Source organism: Acanthisitta chloris, unplaced genomic scaffold, assembly GCF_000695815.1.
Source record: "Acanthisitta chloris isolate BGI_N310 unplaced genomic scaffold, ASM69581v1 scaffold12675, whole genome shotgun sequence".
In the NCBI taxonomy this organism is placed as follows: domain Eukaryota; kingdom Metazoa; phylum Chordata; class Aves; order Passeriformes; family Acanthisittidae; genus Acanthisitta; species Acanthisitta chloris.
The window spans coordinates 1-20,816 of NW_008673220.1; the positions used below are offsets into that span (position 1 = coordinate 1).

Genomic DNA, 20,816 nt, shown 5'->3' on the forward strand with positions numbered 1-20,816 from the left:
CTAGGATCATCGTGGGCAGAAAATCTTTTCGGCGAGAAAGGAAGCTTTCTACCCGCAGGACCCCTCTATGTATCTCAAATCCCTACAGTCTGTGTAACCCCTTTCCTAGAGATGCTGCATGCCTGTAGTCCTGCTTATTGTGGGTTTTTCTATGGATATGGTGGGACAAGTATTTGTTATTCTTACAATTTCTTTTTATTGTTGTTTTTAAGACTTGTGGTCCCTTGTGGGCACAGCAGTGTGGAAGCCAATACTATGCTACAGGAGTCTGTTCTGAAGTCAGCCCAAGTTTCCAGATCCTAAGAAGCTTTTCTCCTGCTGTTCAAAGTAAGGCAACATGTGCAGAACAGATTCAATTAAAAAACAAAACAAAACTAAAAACCCCAACAAAGCATACAAAACAAAATCAAGATACATCCTGCTACGGACTGTTGATTTTGACTTCTTAAAAAATGTATGTGCCAAAAGCAAAATCCTGTGACTGATACATAAGGACTGACAAAAATTCATATGCAAGGACTGACAGATCACAATCCAGTGCTGATATGAATACGGTATCTCTCCGTATTCAGAGGCATTGCACTAGTGCAGGGTCAAATCATGCATAATATTTCTATTGAGGCCTCATTCTGGCAAAGCCTTCTGATGTGAAGGGTTGCCTCTGTGAGACCTAAATATGCACCTCTGGATTTAGCTGAAGAGTTATAAGTATATTGAGACTGCAGATGCATTTAATGTCCGCTTTTTATTTTTGTTTCAGAATGTTCCTCTGTTATAGATGTTGTGGTGGTTTGTGATGAGTCAAACAGCATTTATCCCTGGGATGCAGTGCGGGCATTTTTGAAAAAATTTGTACAAGGCTTAGACATAGGCCTTAACAAAACCCAGGTAAGTCAAAGACATCTTTAAGAAAGACCAAAAAAAAACAACCCAGAAAAGACAATTTTAAAGGAAACCAAGTGCGATTTAGTGTAACGATAGTACCTCCCCGAAAGCCACAGACTATGCAGTTATCCTATTCAGTATTGGGGTTTTTATCTGACAGCTAAGCTATTTCAGAAGAGATTAGTAGTTTGAGTCAAAATATAAACCAACTGAAATAGAAACCTAGGTTATATCTGGATAGGTTATATCTATCTATATATGCTTTAGATGTAAAAATAGTTAAAATATAATCTGTGCGAATGTGGTAAAAGGAGAACTTATTTTTAATGGGCTTTTCATACAGCTCTTACTTTCCAACTGCTGCAATGGGATTTTTTCCTTCTGGGTTACTAACTAATCTTTGGGTTCTTTTGTCCTTTTAATTTGCTGATGGTAAGGAAAATCTGATTGCCTTTATTGTAAAATATCTTCTGTCTTTACAGTTGTCCATTTTCCATAAACAGTTCTGGAAACAGACTGGGGCACTGGAAATCTCTCTCCCAAAGGCTGCCTTCTTCCTTGGGCTACTTTGGAAGTGAGGTGCTTAAAAGCTAGGCTTCCTGATCAGTCCTTTCTGAACCTCACATCTTCTCTTTTTCTTTCATGTTAAGTGTTCATCTTGCCATATGTCTTTAGCTGCACCTGTGTGAAAAATAAACAGGGTTTTAACTAACCTTTAGGACTTCCTTAGAGGAGATCAGACTGAGGTGCTGTCAGCTTGTAGAATTTTTGCTGTTTTTTCCCAGAGCTCCTTGTATTATTGCTATCCATCAGCTCTTCCAGAAGTAACCAAGCAAACATTTAATGTCTACTGTTTCAGATTATTTGCATTAACATGTTGTAGTCCATCATAAATAAGGTGCAAGAGCGTTTTGGATTTCTTTGCTTTCCAAATGTGTTAATATTAATTGGTTTTATATGTGTTGAAAGAAAATTATAACCCCATGTGCATCTGCAAACCTTTTACTCCAACCTGATAAATAAGTAAGCATCAAGATCTTATGTAACTAATTGTAATGCATGATAATCTAACACAATTTCTTTATTGCCTAGGTGGGGTTAATTCAGTATGCTAATAATCCCCGTGTAGTCTTCAACCTGAACACTTACCAAACAAAGGATGAGGTTGTTAAAGCAATGGAGGGAACATATCAGAAGGGAGGAGATCTCACTAATACTTTCAAAGCCATTGACAATGCAAGGTAAGACACTGTGGTGATTACTGTGCAACTATTGTAACTTACCTTACAAGACAATGAGAACATCCTGAATTTCATTCCCATTGCGAGACTATGTGCTCAGAGCCTCTGAGTAGGCTCCCAGTGCTAGGCAGAATCCTTCAGGTTCATTTATAGTGTCCCATGCAGAATGGTACCAGAATAGGTAAACTAGACTTGCTGAAAAGCATGTTGTAAACCATTGGGTAAACTCTACACTAAAGTAGCTCTGTTACCCAGCAGAATTTCTTGGTCAGTCATAGATGTCTAAAAATGACAGTGTGTCAAACACAGTGGAGAAACTTTCAGGAAAGATACAAACCCGTTGAAATAATTTAAGTATATCCAGGGATTCAGTGGGACCAGTAACATTCGTGTTTGCAAAGAAAATAAAATCTCTTGTTGTCAGTTTGTGCCTGCAACACTAGCACCATAAAAAAATAGCAAAAACTTAAAACAACATGCTGTGACTATGCATGTGTACACAAACCAGGTCTGTTTCTCAACAGGAAGATGCTGTTTTCAAGTGGAATCAAGGACAGAACTCTAGGCCAAAATACATGATGAATCAAATGGCCTTGAAAATTTTGTTTAGAAACAGACTCAGCTTTCAATGAAGTCAATATTTGCTGCAGTATAAGGAGCCTATTAATTATTCTCCTCCACTTTTGTTTGAACTTGATGGTGCCAATTCTTGGCTAGTCTGGCGTTACAAAACTTACATAGTTCTGACAAAACCTCCTTTTCGTTTAGAAACATTTGTACTAAAAATATTGTTTTCCCTGGAATTTGCATTTCTGTCAGAACACCATCCAGTCCTTCCAGTCCTACGGTTTTGGGTTTTTTTCCTACTCATTTGGTTATATTTCTGATGGCTCTTTGAGCAGTGGTTTGAGAAGAAACTATCAGGAGCATAATTGAAAATTATTATTGCAGATTGTTAATTTACAAAGGAAAATGCGCCTCAGATGCACCTTGTTCTAAGTCAGTGATGGATGTATTGATTGCACTATAGGTGCCAAGACTGACATGTGATAAAACACATTGTTTTATGACAGACAATATGCCTTCTCACCTGAATCAGGAGGACGTCCCACAGCCACAAAAGTAATGGTTGTTGTGACAGATGGTGAATCACATGATGGCTCCAACTTGAAAACAGTGATAGGTAAATGCAATGAAGACAATATAACCAGATTTGGCATTGCTGTAAGTAATACTGACATTATATATTACTGAAATTTTGGAAGATGGTTTTGTTGTGTGTGTATGAAAATGCATGTCCTATACATAAGCAGTATACAATGCATGCATTGTTACACCGGTGAGACTGAAACTAAGTGAAATGAGTACTTACGAACTACCGAAATATTCTTCTTTAGTGGCTGAAAAAACAAGACCAATACTGCCTGAGAAACGTCAGTGCTTTTGGCATGGTTTATGTATTTTTCCTATATGAATGGTCCCTTGCATAGGAATACAGTCTGATAAGGAATTCAGTAATATGTATGAAGGCAATTTTTTGGTAATATGTAGTATATTTGCTCAAATAAGACAGAGGGAAATGGAGTAATACCACAATTTCTTTCGTTCTTATTTTGTTGTTTGTTTTTTTTGGTTGTGTTTTGTGGTTTTTTTACACAAGGTTTTGGGATACTTAATCAGACATGAACTTGATACTAAAAACTTAATCAAAGAAATCAAAGGAATTGCTAGTCATCCTACAGAGAAGTATTTCTTCAATGTGTCATCTGAGGCTGCGCTACTGGAAGAAGCAGGAACACTTGGAGAGCGCATTTTTAGCATAGAAGGTAAAATACTCGATTTCTTTGAAAAAATAGACAGGATTCTCACAGCTGACAAGCTGAAGATTTTATTTAGCTTCAGCATATCATAGTATTGTGAAAGTGAGGGGCAGCTGGAGCTGCAGGCTGCTCCCTGCTCACCAGGAGGGATCTGGTTTGCACAGGTCTTTCCCCAGCTACTTCATCCCTAGTCAGCCTGAGCTTCAAGTTAGTTTCTTCAGTTTGTGGAAAACATTCTGTAGCTGTTGACAATTTCTATCAAGTCATGGACTGCAGGCCTGGGACCTTGTCCATATGCATACAGATGTATTTGGAACTATCTTTATGCTTGTCAGCTTCACTTGTGTGAATGCTAAACAAATGTAAAGTTAAAAAAATCAACCAGAAGACTAAGTTACCAATTACACAACTGAAAAGCTACAGTATGCAACCTGTGTGGTGCCTACCAGGCTCCATCCCTGGCATCACCCACACTTCTGTGTACTGTTTGGAGGAAAGTGCTGCAGAGGTGACTCAGAGGCACTTTGTCCCCTGCCAAGCTTGTTTTTTTGCGTCAAATTCAGACCTTGATTTGGAGACTTGTAACCTGCCCTCAGCCCTCCCATAAGACCTTATTATGGCTGCAACATTCCTGTGCTCCTCCTGATGAAATCTTCCCTTCTCTTTCACCTCCGTCTATACTTTACTGGGCCCATACTGCTAGTCAGGGTGAGGGGATGAATTGACCTCCCCCTCTTGAGTTTTCCTGAGCACTCCCATTGAATTTCCATCCATCTAGCTTAGGAAATATTCCTGGATGTCACAGTATTTTTCAAGACAAATACAACAGTTTCTATAAGTCCTGTATGACAATAAACATTCATATTGATTTTGAAAGTTGTGAACGTACAGATAGTAAAGCTGCCAATTTCAGCATATTATTAGTGCTTCCTAGGAAACACAAAAATAGATTAGCCACAGTGACAAGACTCTGCAGACTGATTCAATATTTAACATTCTTTTCTGCCTTTTTTTGCGGAAGAGACCTGCAGCATCATGGCTCTGTCTTATCAATTTGCCATTAAATCCTCCAGATTTTCTGCAGTTTATCAGCTCTGATTTCCAGTGTTTGTAAATGCTTTAGCAGAGTTGGTGGATATATACAGTCTCTATACAGCTAAACTCAGAGGCAGCAAGATTCGATCCTGTGTGGTTCTATAGGGTTAACCATTTGTGGATATCTGTTTTACCAGGTACAGATCAAGGCGACACTTTCCAAATGGAAATGTCACAGGTGGGCTTCAGTGCACATTATTCACAAAAAAAGGTATGAAAATTCAATTATTTAATTATAAAAATAGATGTAATTATGTAGACTTGAGTGCAACAAAACAAGAATAATAAAGCACATTGTCTGATTTAAGATCTTTTAACGAGAAGAAAATGTTAACTTGTCTTTTTTTTTTTTACTTGAATGCCACTAACAGATGGTAGATATATCTAAAATGAAAAAATGTATATTAGTATGGAAAGTTTAATAACAGTTTCTTTCATGTAATGATTTTGAGATGTGTTAATAGAATAATTTCAGTGATTTCTGAGCAGGAAAAAAATCAATTGCTCTTAGTTAGTATCCTGGGAGTAACTCAGAAGAATTGAAACTATACTGTATATTTCTAGTCAGTCACCAAAATTAAAATAAAGAAAATCTGAAAAGAATTTATTATTTATAGAGTTAGTAATATTTGTTTAAACACATTTCACTTAGAAATTAGAAAGAACAAAAAGATATATTTTTAATGCTAATCAATTTTAAGATTATCTTGACCCAGCAGGTCCTCTTTATAAAACTCAAGTGTGATTAAAGAGGCTTTCAACTGAAAATGTAAGAAGGTTGTTTCTGTCTCATAGTCCTTAAGGATGAATAAAATAGTTTTTAAAAAGTCCTCTGTATTTTCACAAATTAAGACTTTAAATTATGAAGCCCTTGATGCTAGAAAGTGGCAAAAAAATAGAAACATTTGGGCATTTCTTCAGGAAAATTACAAATCCAATTTTTTATTATAGTTTGTTATAACAATATTTCAGTTCAGTGAAGAATTTTAATGATTTGAATAAGCTAAATTATGTTTGGGCTTTGTGTACAAGTATAAGTATTTCTGTATGAAATATTTCTGTATGAAGTATTCTGTATAATAAGCCACATTAATTTGGATTTTAGATTTAACTGTTCTCTCAAAAATGTCTCCTTATGTAAAGAATGAAATTCTGTATCCATTTCCATCAGCTTTTGTGTGCTGTCACTGGCACTTTTGTTGTCAAAAAGAGGAGTTTAGGTTTTTCTTACAGCTTTGTTCTTGTGATCCTCAGTCTTCAGAGGATCACGACAGCATAAAAGCATAGACTTAGCAGGCCCAACCCCAGGGTAGACAGACTTAGGAAATTATCACAGTGTTTAAATAGACCCCTTTTATCTTGAGCTGCAGTGCCATGGGAGCTAAAGTAGTCAAATGTCGTCTTGCAGTACAGGAGTGATAATCCCTCTCAATAGGGCAATAAAGTTCTGCATGTAATGGTAGTTATAAGCAGCTCCAGTCAACTAACTGCAGTCTTTGGACTGTACATCACTGCCTTAAACACAGTGATGTAGGAAATTATGTATGAAAACTGCAGCTTTGCTCACACTTTTTCTAGAATGGTTAGTTCCGAAACGTTGATTTTATTTCTCAAAGGACGTTCTGCTGCTGGGTGCTGTTGGGGCCTATGACTGGAGTGGAACAGTAGTTCAGGAGTCTTCAGACAAAGTCACCACCTTTCCAAGCCATGTGTTTGAGAAGATTCTACAGGACAGAAATCATAGCTCTTACCTAGGTAAGGGACTGCAATACAAATCTGGAAATGTATCAAACTTTTATTGTGATATTAGAGAACTTAGAAAATTCTGTTCTAGGCAGATTCCTGTTTTGAGAATATGAAAATAATTTTCTGTCCAAAAATATTTAATGTAGTGGTCAACAGTTCATTGAATGGAAACCTTACTGTGTTTTTGAATTCTACTCATATCAATGTGGTAAACTGAAAAAAATCAGTCGTTGTCACTGCTGTGGTTTAACCCCAGATGGCAACTAAGCTTCATGTAGTCACTCACTCACTCTCCTCTGTGGAATGAGGTAGAGAGTCAAAAGAGTAAAAGTGAATGAACTTGTGGGTTGAGATACAGACAGTCTAATAGGGAAACCAAGTCATGCATGCAAGCAGAGCAAAACAGGGGAGGTGTTCAGCCATATCCAAGACAACAGAGTTCCATCACACATAATAGTGACTTGGGAAGACAAATGCCATCACTCCAAACATGCCCTCCTCCCTTCTTCCTTCAGCTGTATATGCTTTATATGGATTATATACCATATGGGATGGAATATCCCTGTGGTCAGTTGGGGTCAGCTGTCCTGGCTGTGTCCTCTCCCAAGTTCTTGTCTACCCCCAGCCTCCTTGCTGGTAGAGTGGAGAGAGGAGAGGAAAAGGCCTTGACCTTGTGTAAGCACTGCTTTGCGATAGCTAAAACATCCCTGTATTATCAACGCTGTTTCCAGCATAAATCCAAATCACAGTCCCGTACCAGCTGCTGTGAAGAAAATTAACTATATCCCAGCCAAAGCCAGCACAGTCACAGGGATGCAATAAATCATGGCATTTGAAAAGGCTGCTTAGTGAATCATACTTAGTGTGTCCCTTCTGTTATAACATTTTTATGTTCTTCCCCAGTTCCATGTGGATGAGAAGTTGATTGACTTACTATTGTTTCATATGTGCTTGCTCTTTTCTTGGCCTTTTCCTGTTCAGTTTATAGTTTTGGAAATACTGCTACCATTTAATAGAGGTCTTATTTATAATCCCCATATGTATTTTTTGACACGTTTTTGTGATCCAGTAAAGCCAGTCAGTTTGTCTTCTCAATTCATTGGAAGGTTTTCTGCAAACCTTCAAAATGCCTGCTCTGGCAATTCATCCCTGAATAATGCCACTACATTAAGCACCTCTGACTTTCTTATCCTTGAAGTTATTTAATAAGATGCTATTTTTGCAGCTAACATACTCTTTTCCCTATGGCTCAGCATTGCTTACATCCAACACAATGAATAAAGCTAAACCTAGCTTAATGAGCTCTTTTGCATGTGTGACCTCTTCAGGCTTTTTCTTAGTTCCTTTTATAATAATTTTTAAAATGTCAGGTAATTTCCTTTCTTTGCATGGCACTTTTAGTGTATTTGCTTCAATCATTTTGGAGCAAACAGTGTTGTTGCCTTTTCTGTCCCTTCATTTCCCTTCCACCTTCTGTCCTCCACTAGAATCATAAAATCATCAAGGTTGGAAGAGACCTTTCCGTTCAAGTCCAACCATTAACTTGTCACTCTACTGTAACCCCTAAACCATATCTTCCAGTGCCAGGTTCTGATGTCTCTCAAACACTTCTAGGAATGGTGACTCTACCTCCCTGGACAACATATTCCAGTGCCTGACCGACAGAGCTCTGCTAGGAGCTCTCCATACCAGCTTTCTCTCACCAGTTTGGGGGAGCCCAAGTTAAGGGCTGCTAGCACATCACAGCTTGCTGGATTGGCCCCTATTTTGCACTGCACCCTTTCACTTCAAATGGCTGTATGCTTTATTAGTTAGGAACGTGTGGCCTTAACTTACAGAATAAAATCTTGTTTTGTTGTTGCTGATTGAACTTCTAGTTGCAGAAGATGTTCTCGCCTGAGAAAAATGTTGTCCAAACAAAAATGTGAATTAAACTGGTATATGCAAAGATCAAGGCATAATCCTTTTTAGACCGTGCTCCTCATATTGTCCTGCAGCTTGCTAAAGGCACACATATTCTTCCAGTCATTGGTATTTTGTTCAGTTTAACTATAGACTTTATAAAGGATGATTTTGTTTTCTTCTGTTAAAATAAAGTTGCTGTAATTAAACCACAGAAATGTAAAGTATGTGCTAATGCTAGATTTATAGTGCTAATACTTATTTAAAATATTTGCAGGTATTAAAAGATGTTTCCTGAAAGCAACCAATGTTAGAATAATGGGAATGAGGATTAAAGTGTTCAAAGAAGTTCAATCAACCCTTCAGCTGACAAGCTGTTAATATAGCCTGTTCTATTCAGCCAAAGCACTGGGCTGTGGTTTGGTGAGCTGTGGGAAAATGTGCTGCAAGCTTCACAGAAGCTAGGTGTTCCTCCCCAGTATGAAGGCTGGCCCAAATGTTCATCTCATGTTTCTCTTTATTTCTTCTTTCCAAGGGTACTCTTTGCCTGTTTTTTCCTATCTTCTTCACGAGCATGACATTTTTGTGGTCTACATTTTACTGAATAGGCTAAACTATTGTCCATGCTATTCTGCAAACCTGCTCCAACTTGCTCTGTGTGTCATTGTTCTCTCCAGAAGAATATTGCAAATTTTATGCATATGTGACAGCTTAACTTCCCATCTGGAAGCATCATTCTCTGTGATTAATGTACCAGATTGACTCATCCTCTGTGGCTTTACGGATAACCAACTGATGAATTGTAATTAATGGTCTCTCACACGTATTAAATGCTGGCTTCTATTCCCAGGTTATTCTATTGCTGTTCTCTCAACTATGAGCTCTGTCTATTTTGTTGCTGGTGCACCAAGATCCAACTACACTGGCAGAGTGGTGGTTTATGATGTTAGCAGCGATGGTAATATTGCAATTGTGCAGTCACAAAGAGGCGAGCAGGCAAGTATATTTTGGTCATGAATGTGGATTTCGCATCTGTTTTTATTGACCCAGCAGTAAATTGCAGTATGTTTTGAAAATTCATCTTTCTTTCAAAAGCATTTAGAATCCACTTGAACTTTTCTCTGCCACTTGACTATTTCAATGAGGTTAACTGTAGCTCTTAAACAGTATTTTAGGAATTCGTCAGTTACCAGTTAGTGGTAAAAGATAATATACAAAGCTAATTAATGTGTCATTCTGTCCATTGTTCTAATTGGGAGAGGCTCGGTGAACTCTCCATTTAGAAAAGAGCAGTGAGTTTAGATGGTTTTGGTTTCATCTGTAAGGTAAATCTGAGGCCAGACCAGAGGCTGGATAGTTTCACATGCACAGATATATAAAAGTACATCTCCCATAGGTTATTCTCTGTTGGCATTCATAGTGTCAAGTGGTAAAGCCATAGCAGCAGCTACTGGGCAGAAGCAGTGGACATATGGTAAGGACATGATTCTTCAAGTACTGGAGTATGTTATATAGTAATTTCCTTCATCAGTGGGGATTTTCATTCATTAATATTGAACTGTTACTGCATGTAAGTTTCTGACTCAGGTGCTAGAACATGTTTTACAAAATCCACATACAAACATAATCCATTTACTACTGATTTCAGATTGGCTCCTACTTTGGAAGTGTGGTGTGTTCAGTGGATGTTGACAGGGATTCTGTGACAGATGTGCTGCTTGTGGGTGCACCAATGTTTATGAATGACTTGAAGAAAGAAGAAGGGAGAGTATACATGTTCTCTGTCACAAAGGTAAGAATGGCTCGAGCCAGCATTGCTTTGGGCTAGCTGCTTTCAGAGCAGACTGGATACATGCATGCTGAAAGGCCTTTGGCCTCTCTAGGACCTCTAAGTCACTATTTAGTGAATCTTTTTAAAGTGTTAGAAATATTTCAAGTGTGTTAGGAATATTTTAAGTGACTTTTTTTTCTGACAAGAAACAGAGGATGTGTTTTTCCTAGGATGTGGCTTAAGGGCAGGGGTAAATGATGCCAAGCCTACCTGGTTAGAGGACTGCAGGCAAAGGTCTTCCCTTGCCTGTTATGCTTTTCTGTAGCAACTGCAAACGTTCTCCAGAACTGCTTGTGCATGTAATCTGAGAATTAGCCAGCTGGAGAAGACCAAAATGGAGCCAATAAGCAAGACAGTAGCTAAGCACTATTAGTGGTCAGGGGCCTGCTGCTCTTGGTGTCTCCCTGGTCCTGGTGTCAGGCACTGCACCTAGGTGCTTTGTGCTAATATAGCACAGGGTTGGCCAGATCTGAAAAACCCAGCTCGAGGCTTTTGCTAATTAATGGCCGTTTGATTTTGGCAAATGTGTTCAACACCTGACAGTATTCCCAAAGGAGTTTGCAGAAATGCTCTTCTACCAGTTTTCTGCATTGTTTCATAGACTCTGACACAAGATGGTTGCTATTACACTTCTTGTCTCCTCTGTTCAGTGAAGCTGTGTTATTTGTCTGATGCTTGACTGATGATGCTCTTTATTCAAACCTGTAGTAGGCATTTTCAGAAAATCTGAATGAACCATCCTGAGGTCTCTGGCACTCTTGAACAGTCTTTGGAACACTGGATGTATAGATATGCAAAGTAAATTAATACCTGCCATCCATCAGAGAAAACAGGTGAATTGCAATCAAATAAATAGAGAGGAAGGACTATCCTCTTCAGTAGCACCTCACAGTCAGACTACCCTGAAGCAACAGGAAAACTGCCCTGAAGCAATTTCAAGATAGATGCAGGAGCTGAAAGTGGTACTGCTGGCAGCTAACATTGGTCTTTGTGTCTGTGGTATCAGACACAAAATGTGGAAGAAAAGAAAAATGAAAGGATTTTTTTCTCATCATCTAAAAGCCAAATAATTTGGAAGACTTGCCTTACAACTTTTACTGTCTGTCAAATGTTAGGTTTTAAATTATTTAAAAATTAAGAATTATGAAAGATTCTTTTTTTTTTTTTTTTTTGGTTACAGTCTGTGGATTTGTGCAAATTGTCCACATGGCATAAATAATACTTTTCTAGTCATTTTTAATAAATAACTTGGCTGGTATTTCTAAAATTTTAAGCACAGTGTGATAACTGAGGTTAAAGTTGAGAACACTATTTGTCAGAGCTGCATTTAATCTAATGTAAGTGGGATTATTTAACTATAAAGGTCTCCAGTCTTCATTGGCATTGCAGAGGTCAGGAGTTTACCATTTGGACACATGTTTTTTGCATTAGTTTTGTAAGGAAATTCCATTTCTGTTTCAAAGAATTATGTCCAGTTACATAATTTCCATTCCCTCTGCATAAAAAACAGTTATCCAAAACTGGAAACTGTATTTTTCAATGTATTGTGAAACTTTCAGAACAGTCAGATGAGGACAGTGAGAGCATTTAAGCTCCATACATATGGTTATATTTGCTGTTAGCACTTTGCATAGCATGCTTTTATTTTGCTGTGTAATTCTTGCCAAGACTTTGAGACATAATGCAAACTGAATGGGCAATACAATGGGGAAGGAATTCAGTGTTGAGCAGTCCAAGAGGAATGTACTGGAAAACAGAAACAAAAAACAATGCACATAGATACTGCTCCTATGTCTAATCTGGTGCAATGATAGCTGTGTTTTTGCTTTTCCCTCCTTCTCAATTTTTAAAGAGAATTTTGGATCAGAGAGAACTCTTGGAAGGTCCACAGGGATCAGAAAATGCACGCTTTGGATCAGCAATTGCAACACTTGCAGACATTGATTTGGATGGCTTTAATGACGTTGTAATAGGTGCACCACTGGAAAACCAAAACTCTGGAGCAATTTACATTTACAATGGATTTCAAAAGACTATACGTACCAAGTATTCTCAGGTAAATAACTTCGTTGAATATTGCTGTACTCAGTGCCTTTAGATCTGCTACAGGAAAACAGAAGGTTTTACTGGTTTAATTAGTTACTGTTTCATCCTCTTACAGGAGTACTGTTATTCTCATGGCTTACTTCAAGTTTTGCACCACTCTTCCCTTCAGCTGCCAGCATTCCCTGGTTGATGCTGAGGTGCTTATAACTGAACCATATAGAGTAAAAGGATTTTCAAGATGCTCCATCTGAGTCTTTTACCATTTTTGATGCCTGACTGTGAAGTCAGCTAATTTCCTGTATGTTTTTTGAAACTCGTTTTTAGGGCTGATGTATAACAATGAAGATTATGTAAATCCCAGCTCTGTAAATTACATAGTATTAAAGGGAAAGTCTTTCAATGGTCTTCACATATCCTATAATGGTAATCTTAATACCACTTTCCATGAAGATTTTCTGGTTGCAGAAAGTAATTGTTAGAAGTCCTGTTAAGCTTCATATTCTTTGAGTTGCTCAATGGGAGACGGATGAAGTTTCCAGTAAGTACTAGCTGGCATATAGCAGTCAGTTAAGTTGATCTACTCCCAGGACAGAAAAATCTAGTCCATTGTCTGCTCCAACAGGAGAGAAAGAAGTGCTAAACAGTATCTGAGAAAACTAACACATTTTGTTTAGACAATACATTGCATATGCAGGGAGTATCAGTGAAAATCTATTGCTTAGGCTGCTATCTACAGACTTCAGCATGCTTGTGTCAAACTCAGTAACCAAACTCTCTTTCCCAGAAAATTTTAGGATCGGATTCTGCTTTTGGACAACAGCTCCAATTCTTTGGAAGATCAGTAGATGGCCATAGAGACTTAGATGACGATGGCATTACTGACATATCAGTTGGTGCTGATGGAAATGTGGTTCTGCTATGGTTGGTAAACTCTTTTAGAAATGAAGTAAATAATAATTCAGATAGAAGTTGAACATTTAGTTAATTAAACAGGAGAATAAGCTCTTTAATAACAAATAACCAAAAAGCTCTTTAATTTCATGTGTTCAGAGCCAACACACTTATTGTCTCATCACTCCTATCATAGCTGGCTGTAAAAAGAGTATTAGACTTAATCTCTTCTAAGCATTTTTCATCAAGCCATTGAAGGCCAAGGCAGCAAAGCAAGGGTATGGGGAATGAACCCATATGGCAGAAGCTGCTGGGAGGGACCTGTCCAGGAATGGGAGGGCCAGGAGACATCCTGCTGCTGTGTGGATGCATGGTCCAGAGCGAAGGGGCAGCAGCAGGGAGTGGGACTTGCTTGAGAGCATTTGTAACAGAAGGTTGTGTACTTTAGTAGCCACAGTATAATTTTTATAGCTGAGCCTGAGACAGATGAACTCATCTCCCACACAACCTGCATGACCTTAACTGGACGGTAGGCTAATAACGGGGAGAGGATTGTTTGGCAGGGTAAGGACAGTGACCAGTAACAGAGTTGACACATTTCTGGCAGGAAAGCAGTTTTTATTGGCACATGGCCTTTGCCACAGCAATCTGAGTACTTTCACAAAATAAAGTAGTAAGTTTTCACAGAACCCAAATGTTCTGCCTCCTTAAGAACTGTGTGTTTTCCACTCCTTGCTTGAGGAGTTAAATTCAAATGCAGTTTCCTTGCCTGTTGCCTGTCTTCTCGCCTGAGGCTCCCCATTGTAAGAAAAACATCCCTGAATTGCTACTTCTTTCATAATGAAACAAGATAATTAAAACTGAATGGTCAGTTTGGACCTTTGACCGCTGCTGGTGCTGCTGCTGGTGGGAATTTCATGAAAGAAAATTATGCTCCTTGGAGTACCAGCTTTTATTTAGATTTGATTAATGAAGATTCTCATTCTTCTTTCACTCTGGCATTTGGGCTGATTAATGAGTTTCACTTTTGATTAGTTTGGTTTTACATGCAGGGTTCCTTTGAAACTGCTCTTCAAAGTCTTGATTAATTACATGAAAGTTGTTTTTCTGAAAAATAAGATTATTAAATAGAATGAAGAATTGTCCTTCCTCACCTTCCTGAAGGAGCTCAGTAACTTCCCTAATGTAGCAGAAGAAGGTTACTTATTGGGAAAACAGGACAAGGGCTTCATTCTCTGATACCTTAAGGGATTGAATAGAGAGTTAGGATAAAGACATTGATTATCCATTAATTTTACATGATAAATTATTTATTATCATTACCAAAAGCTACTATATCAACAAATTCACTTGTATGCAAAGAAAAGTAATTTTACTGGTGCCATTAAAAAGTTTACATTGGGAACCAAAAAAATCAATGCTAACATTTACAGATAGTAATAGACAACAGCTTCTGTGTTACTCAGTGCTCTTGAAAACCCCATGTGACCTTTAAAAAATATTTTTCAGGTCAAGAAGCATTGCAAATGTGTCCATAATTGCCTCATTTAAACCTGAGAAAATCAGTCTGCTGAACAAGAATACAGAAATAACTGCCAAAATATGTTTTCAGGCTACATTTAGACCTGATAAGAGAAATAGTCAAGTGGGTAAGAGTATTTCAATGACTTGTCTTATTAATTTCTTCAGAAGTCCATTATTCAAATGAGTAGTGGAAAGCCTAAAGATATATTAGATTGAATGTCAAGAATGGCAAAATCAGTATAAAATTTAAGTGCTTGAGAATGTGTTTTTAAGACCTACTTTCATCACTGGTTCCATAATCTCTGAAAAGTGTGGAACTAACAGTGTAAAGGAGAGCTGTATCATTGCTGTTCAATGATCTCCAGAAAATGTGATTAGTGAGAAGCTGGTTTTTTTCAACCTGTTGGTTTCAAAAGCAGACTGCAGACTTTTCCTCTCTCTTCAGAAAAAAATTAATAATATTTTCCATAGGCTCAGTGCAGATGTCAGTGGAGGAAAGATCATCTTTTCAGAGGACAGGAAAGCACCAAATATTTTTGAGACCAGCAGTGGCTATTAAGTTAAACCTCACAGATAACACCAGTTGGACTGTTGGTGCTATGTATAGTACCTTTAGGAACTTGTGATTGTGAGCTGCAAAATAACAGTGAATTTCCACAGCATATTAGTTATAATACGAAGACAACAGAATTATGATATGATTGAAGAGAATGTGCAGATTCTTTATAGTCTCCTCAGAGTTCAGTGATATTCTTGCAAGACCCCTTTATCTAGACTAGTCTTGGCACTGCTGACTGGCTACTTGCCTGAACTGCAGGGTCAGACATCTGCAGTGGAGACTGGATTGATTGCCCTTTAATGTGCTCTCTGGATGAGAACTTATACAGGATCTAAACCTGTTTGACTGCTTTGAAAACACCAGATAAAATGTTTTCATTTTGACACTGCTCTGTGTTTAGCAAGCTACAAAAAAAAAAGGTACAATATTTAGTGTGGTTTGGAAAGCCTGGTCACTCTAATATTGAGCGTGGCAATGAGATCACGGGCAGTCATGCTCAGCAAAAAATGTACTGTTATTCTTCATGCAGCTCTAAAGTACAATGCAACATTGGATGCAGATCTCCAGTCCTCCAGAGTGACTTCTAGAGGATTGTTCAAAGAAAATAATGAAAGGTACATGCAGAGGGACCTTGTGGTACGTCATGAAGAGAATTGTGTTCATGATGTCTTCAGTGTACAGGTAAGTGCAATTTCAAGCACTCTTGCATGACAAAAATGAACCAAGGAAGACATTGATTAACTTTATGTCTGTAAGATGAATTTCATGCATGGTATACTGAATTATTTCCCAAATCCCCCTCAACTGAAAAATACTTAGCAAGATTCTGGTTTCATAGACTGTCAAATTCAGGATTTTTAGGATAGAAAAGGCAGTTCTTAATTATGTTATTTAGCTCTAGCATAACACAGAGCCTATAGTTCATAGTTTCAATAGATTTTTATTTCCCTGAGTATGATTTTACTATGTATTCTCAATTTACAATAGAATTACCAATTTTACCCTGTTTGCTGTGCTGGCAGCTGTCATCTGAACCATGTGTTTTACAGGAACCTTCAGATGCAGTAAATTCTCTTAGTTTGCGCATTGACATTGGCCTTGCAGATCCCAGCTCCAGCCCTGTCCTCGATATATCTTCTCCTTCATCTGTGGCCTATAGTGTAAGTACATAGACCTACTATTGAAAAATGCATGGCTATACACATCCATAATGTGTGGCTCACACAAACACCAAATGGGTACATGCAAGTGAAAACTGATGTTCTAGTTAAGTTGCATGGGGGGTGTCCCACGGTTCCTTTTATATCTGTATTACATGAGTTTGCTCACACACACACACACACACACACACACACACACACACACCAGCCAGTGTGGTGTCACACGTTGGTTCAGCCACATCACTGTTGATGTCAGCTTCTAGTTGATGGCAAAGATGAACTCTTTTAGGTCAGTTTATTCTGCAATAAAAGAGTACATAAAAGAGAGATGGAAATCATTTGACCACATCACTGTTGTTACGGGTTAACCTGTCTGTACTATTCTTCTGGATCAGCTCACACATAGCAAGATGTTGCTCAGTGTTAAGTCGTTCATGTGTCATGAGTTTTTAAATGTCCTTCAGAGTGATTTTCTTATCCACAAACCATGAATGTGCTTCACCTGGAAGATGTTTGCACTGTAGTGTCTGCAGGTAATGTTAAAGTTGAGCCCTGTCATTCAGGAAATGTTTTTGGTTTCCTAGATTCCTTTTATTAAAGACTGTGGTGAAGATGAACTTTGTATCTCTGATCTTGTTCTGAATGTTCAGCAGAAGGCAGATGACAGGTAAGAGCTAAATCAATGGAATTGTTAGGGTCCAGTGTTTCACCAGTCGGTTTGTCTGCAGGCTTTGGATGAGTTTCTAGATGAGAATGCCTTTCTAGTCAACATCTATTTAGAAATACTAGGGTTAAAAAAAAAAAGCAATGGCATTTCTATCTAAATCTACTGAAGAGAAAAAGAGGTAAGACAGGAACACAGATACAGAAGTAGGACTCATGTTAGCTTAGACCAACCCAAGTTTTGGTACATTAGAGATGAGGATACAGTGAATAATCAGAAGAACTCTGCCTGACTGGATGCTGTCACAAAAGGGAACACAATGGGAGAGCAGCAGCAGCTGCAGCAGCTGTCTTGGTCTCTCCTTCAGGGAGCAGTGAGGATCTTGCAGTCAGTTGTGCTAGTGGGGAGCTGTGGTCAGCCATTCAGGCAGCACATATTCCAAGTCCATATCAGATATGTGCATACATACACAGTACACAGAGACAGGGCAGCCTCTTCCCAGAGCTGCTATCTCTGTCTGCTGCCCACTCTGCCCACCCTCCCACCAGGGTAGAGCCCTTAAAAATTCAGCAAAGTTACTTTGACCCTGCACTTTGAGAAGACACTGATTCCATTTGGTTTTAAGAAAAAACATCACAGAATTTCTTATGTCAACAGGTTTAGAAAGCAGAGAGTTCAAGTGTGTAGAATGTAGGAAATGTCTTGCTGTGATTGTTATTTGTTGTTGGCTACAGGCAACACATTTTCCTAATCCACAGCTGTTCTAGTACCTCTGTTTACAACAATGGACTTTATTTTCCAACAGCAAACAACGATTTGTTGTCAGCAGCAAAAGCAGAAGACTAACGTTCAATGTGAAACTGAGAAATAAAAAGGAAAATGCATATAACACCAGAATCCAGGCTACATTTTCAGACAACTTGTTTTTTGCTTCATTGTCTTTACCGGTGCGTGATACCCAACCTCACAGTTTCTGTCGTTGCCCCTGATTTTTAAGGTTCTCAGAGAATTTTTTTCTTTTCTTTCTAGTAGTTCCTATTCCAGGAAAGAATGTGTGTGCAAATCTCTCTCCCAATTTATTTTCTTGAATACCAGAATTATTCCCTCGGCGTATCAGTTTATTTAGGTCAAGGAGAGACACTGCCAACTCAGCATAAAAGCTGGCAACTTGTCGAGTTTGACCTCACCTCAGTATTTCAGTCATCTTTTCCTCACTTTAGGCTTTGGCACCTACGTCTTCTGCTTGACTCTTAGCAACATGCCTGATGCAGTTGCTGTGCCACAGGGAATTTGTATTTGATAAATCAGGCATGCAGCATCGAAGATGTGTCCTTAAAGCACAGACTTTGGATCTAGAAATAGTGTTGCTGCCAAGGCCATGTGTTCCAGCTAGACAGTTAATCAGATTGACATGATTGCTATACCAGAAGCTCTTCTTCTAACAAATTTTGTCTTAGAAAAGGGGGAAGAGAGGAATTATACATACTATTTTGGGGAATGCAGTATATCTATAATCTCAGTTGTTGCTCCCAAACAATTCATGAAGGATCAAATGTAGACTTCAGTGTTTGGCTTATGTGGTCAGGCTGCTACTGGAGAGGTGCATGATATTCCTAAGGGTGAAATCCAGAGCAATCCCTATACTGAAGGGAGAGGAGGGATAGCATTCATCACTGCCCAAGAGCAGCATTATTCCAAACAATGAACTGGCAGAAGTACTACACAGCGCTGAGGGTGCCCCTCTACCTCCCCATCCTGTTGTGCAGCAAAATTGCTCATTCCACTCCTGCCAAAAGACCACACTGGAGCTAGGATTTTCTTTTGCTTTAAAAGCCCATTTGCTTAGAAGTACTTCAGTCTGCAAGTAGAGCTTTCACCAAAAATGTGTCTGCTTCAAAGCAGGAAGAAAAGCATAAGCTGAGTATGTATGGGTCTTGTTTTGGGTTTTGTTTTGAGGGTTTTTTTTTGTGACATAATTCATGAATGATAAATGCTAGGAATGCTTTTTACAAAAGGCAGTACATTTTAATGAATTCTTTCAAAGGGCTGATAACTGGCTGTGGTCTGTGAGCTTGTCTTTCATGTAAGGATGATGGCATGCCAGATATTCTGCAGAGTAGTAAACAAACTCTTATGTATTGTTGATTTTTCTATGGAAGGTATGGCAGAATTCCCCTTTGCACATGAACTGCTACAGTGGGAGTACTTAACTAGCTCTAAGGTTGTGTAAATATGTCTGCAAAAGTTCTGTGAAAATGCTGTAGTGTAGAAGTTAATGCTGGAGGTGACCTGGACTCTCTAGCCTCTATTCCTTCTTCCAAGTCCAGCACAAAGTTCTAGCAAGATCGTTACAGCTCACAATAAATTGTGTGGGACTGGTCTCTCTTTTCTCCTGCCTTTCTCCTGGCCCTGCCTATGCCCCACCCATCTGCTGCATTGCTAGGAATTCCTGCCATAAGACCTATTTTCACTACTCATAATACATGTCCTGTTAGATACAGATGGAGTTGCCTCTCTACTTTATCAAAACCTGATATTAAGATGAGATTTCTGTCTGCTTTCTCTACAGAGTGATGGGACTGAAGTCTCATGTCAAACAGGAACAGCACAAAGTACAGTCATTTGCCAAATAAGCTATCCAGTTTTCAGAACAGGACAACAGGTACAGTTAGCATGTTTAAATAACCTTGAATGATCCCTGAAATCTTTTTGCTGTTGTTTTCCCCTAAATCTGCATTCACTGATGATGAGGATTTCTTAGATTTAGCAACAGAGGCATTAAAAGAAGGAAATTAAGGGTTACATTTTTGTGACTCCCTGACAGATTAAGGGGGGAAAGGCTTTCAAAGCCCATTTGTCACTACTTACAGTTTTCAAATGCTGCTGCAGCTTTGTGACTTTTGGAAGGTGAAGGCTGGGGACAAACAAGAATACAGCATCATGCACAGACTCCTGAGAACTGAGCACAATTCCCATCAAATCCCTACAATTCTGCATCATGAACCTGGGGTATCCCCCTCATCTGCTCTATGAATCTCATTTTTCCAAGAAGGCAATATTGCTTTGAGAGATCACCCACATTGCCCTAGGACAGATCATATGTCTTTTTTTTTCATATATACCATAAACCTCAGGATGTCCATGGTTTTATGGAAGTTAATCTCTTATTCCTTCAGGGCAGAACAGAAATGGGGTTCTAACCTCTAACACAATCAGCTGGATCTTGAAGAAACTTGCTAGAAAGAATAGAAACATGATGTTCTGTGGTGGGGGATGCAAAATAATTAAGAAAAAAATACATATAAAAAGTAAGAAGGGCCAGAGGAGGCCAGAAGAGGGCCATGAAGTTGATAAGAGGACTGGAGCACCTGCACTATGAAGACAGGCTGGGAAAGCTGAGACTGCTCAAAGCTAGGCTGGATAAAGGCTTGAGCAACCTGGTCTAATGGGAG

At 38.7% G+C, this 20,816-nt stretch overlaps 1 protein-coding gene across 1 annotated transcript in view; it reads left to right on the forward strand.

Annotated features, from left to right (window-relative positions):
- Positions 1 to 212: 212 nt before the first annotated feature.
- The window catches only part of ITGA2 (integrin, alpha 2 (CD49B, alpha 2 subunit of VLA-2 receptor)), a gene marked incomplete at its 5' end in the record, with an annotated part of 31,516 nt that continues 10,912 nt past the window's right edge, over positions 213 to 20,816 (forward strand). The window contains 17 exons of the mRNA XM_009074855.1: positions 213 to 327; positions 761 to 888; positions 1,978 to 2,126; positions 3,200 to 3,350; positions 3,787 to 3,952; positions 5,179 to 5,252; positions 6,658 to 6,796; positions 9,540 to 9,685; positions 10,338 to 10,481; positions 12,373 to 12,576; positions 13,351 to 13,487; positions 14,967 to 15,106; positions 16,070 to 16,221; positions 16,590 to 16,700; positions 17,285 to 17,367; positions 18,170 to 18,311; positions 19,934 to 20,026. Coding sequence (XP_009073103.1) covers positions 213 to 327; positions 761 to 888; positions 1,978 to 2,126; positions 3,200 to 3,350; positions 3,787 to 3,952; positions 5,179 to 5,252; positions 6,658 to 6,796; positions 9,540 to 9,685; positions 10,338 to 10,481; positions 12,373 to 12,576; positions 13,351 to 13,487; positions 14,967 to 15,106; positions 16,070 to 16,221; positions 16,590 to 16,700; positions 17,285 to 17,367; positions 18,170 to 18,311; positions 19,934 to 20,026 — 2,274 coding nt within the window. The remainder of the gene's footprint in view (positions 328 to 760; positions 889 to 1,977; positions 2,127 to 3,199; positions 3,351 to 3,786; positions 3,953 to 5,178; positions 5,253 to 6,657; positions 6,797 to 9,539; positions 9,686 to 10,337; positions 10,482 to 12,372; positions 12,577 to 13,350; positions 13,488 to 14,966; positions 15,107 to 16,069; positions 16,222 to 16,589; positions 16,701 to 17,284; positions 17,368 to 18,169; positions 18,312 to 19,933; positions 20,027 to 20,816) is intronic.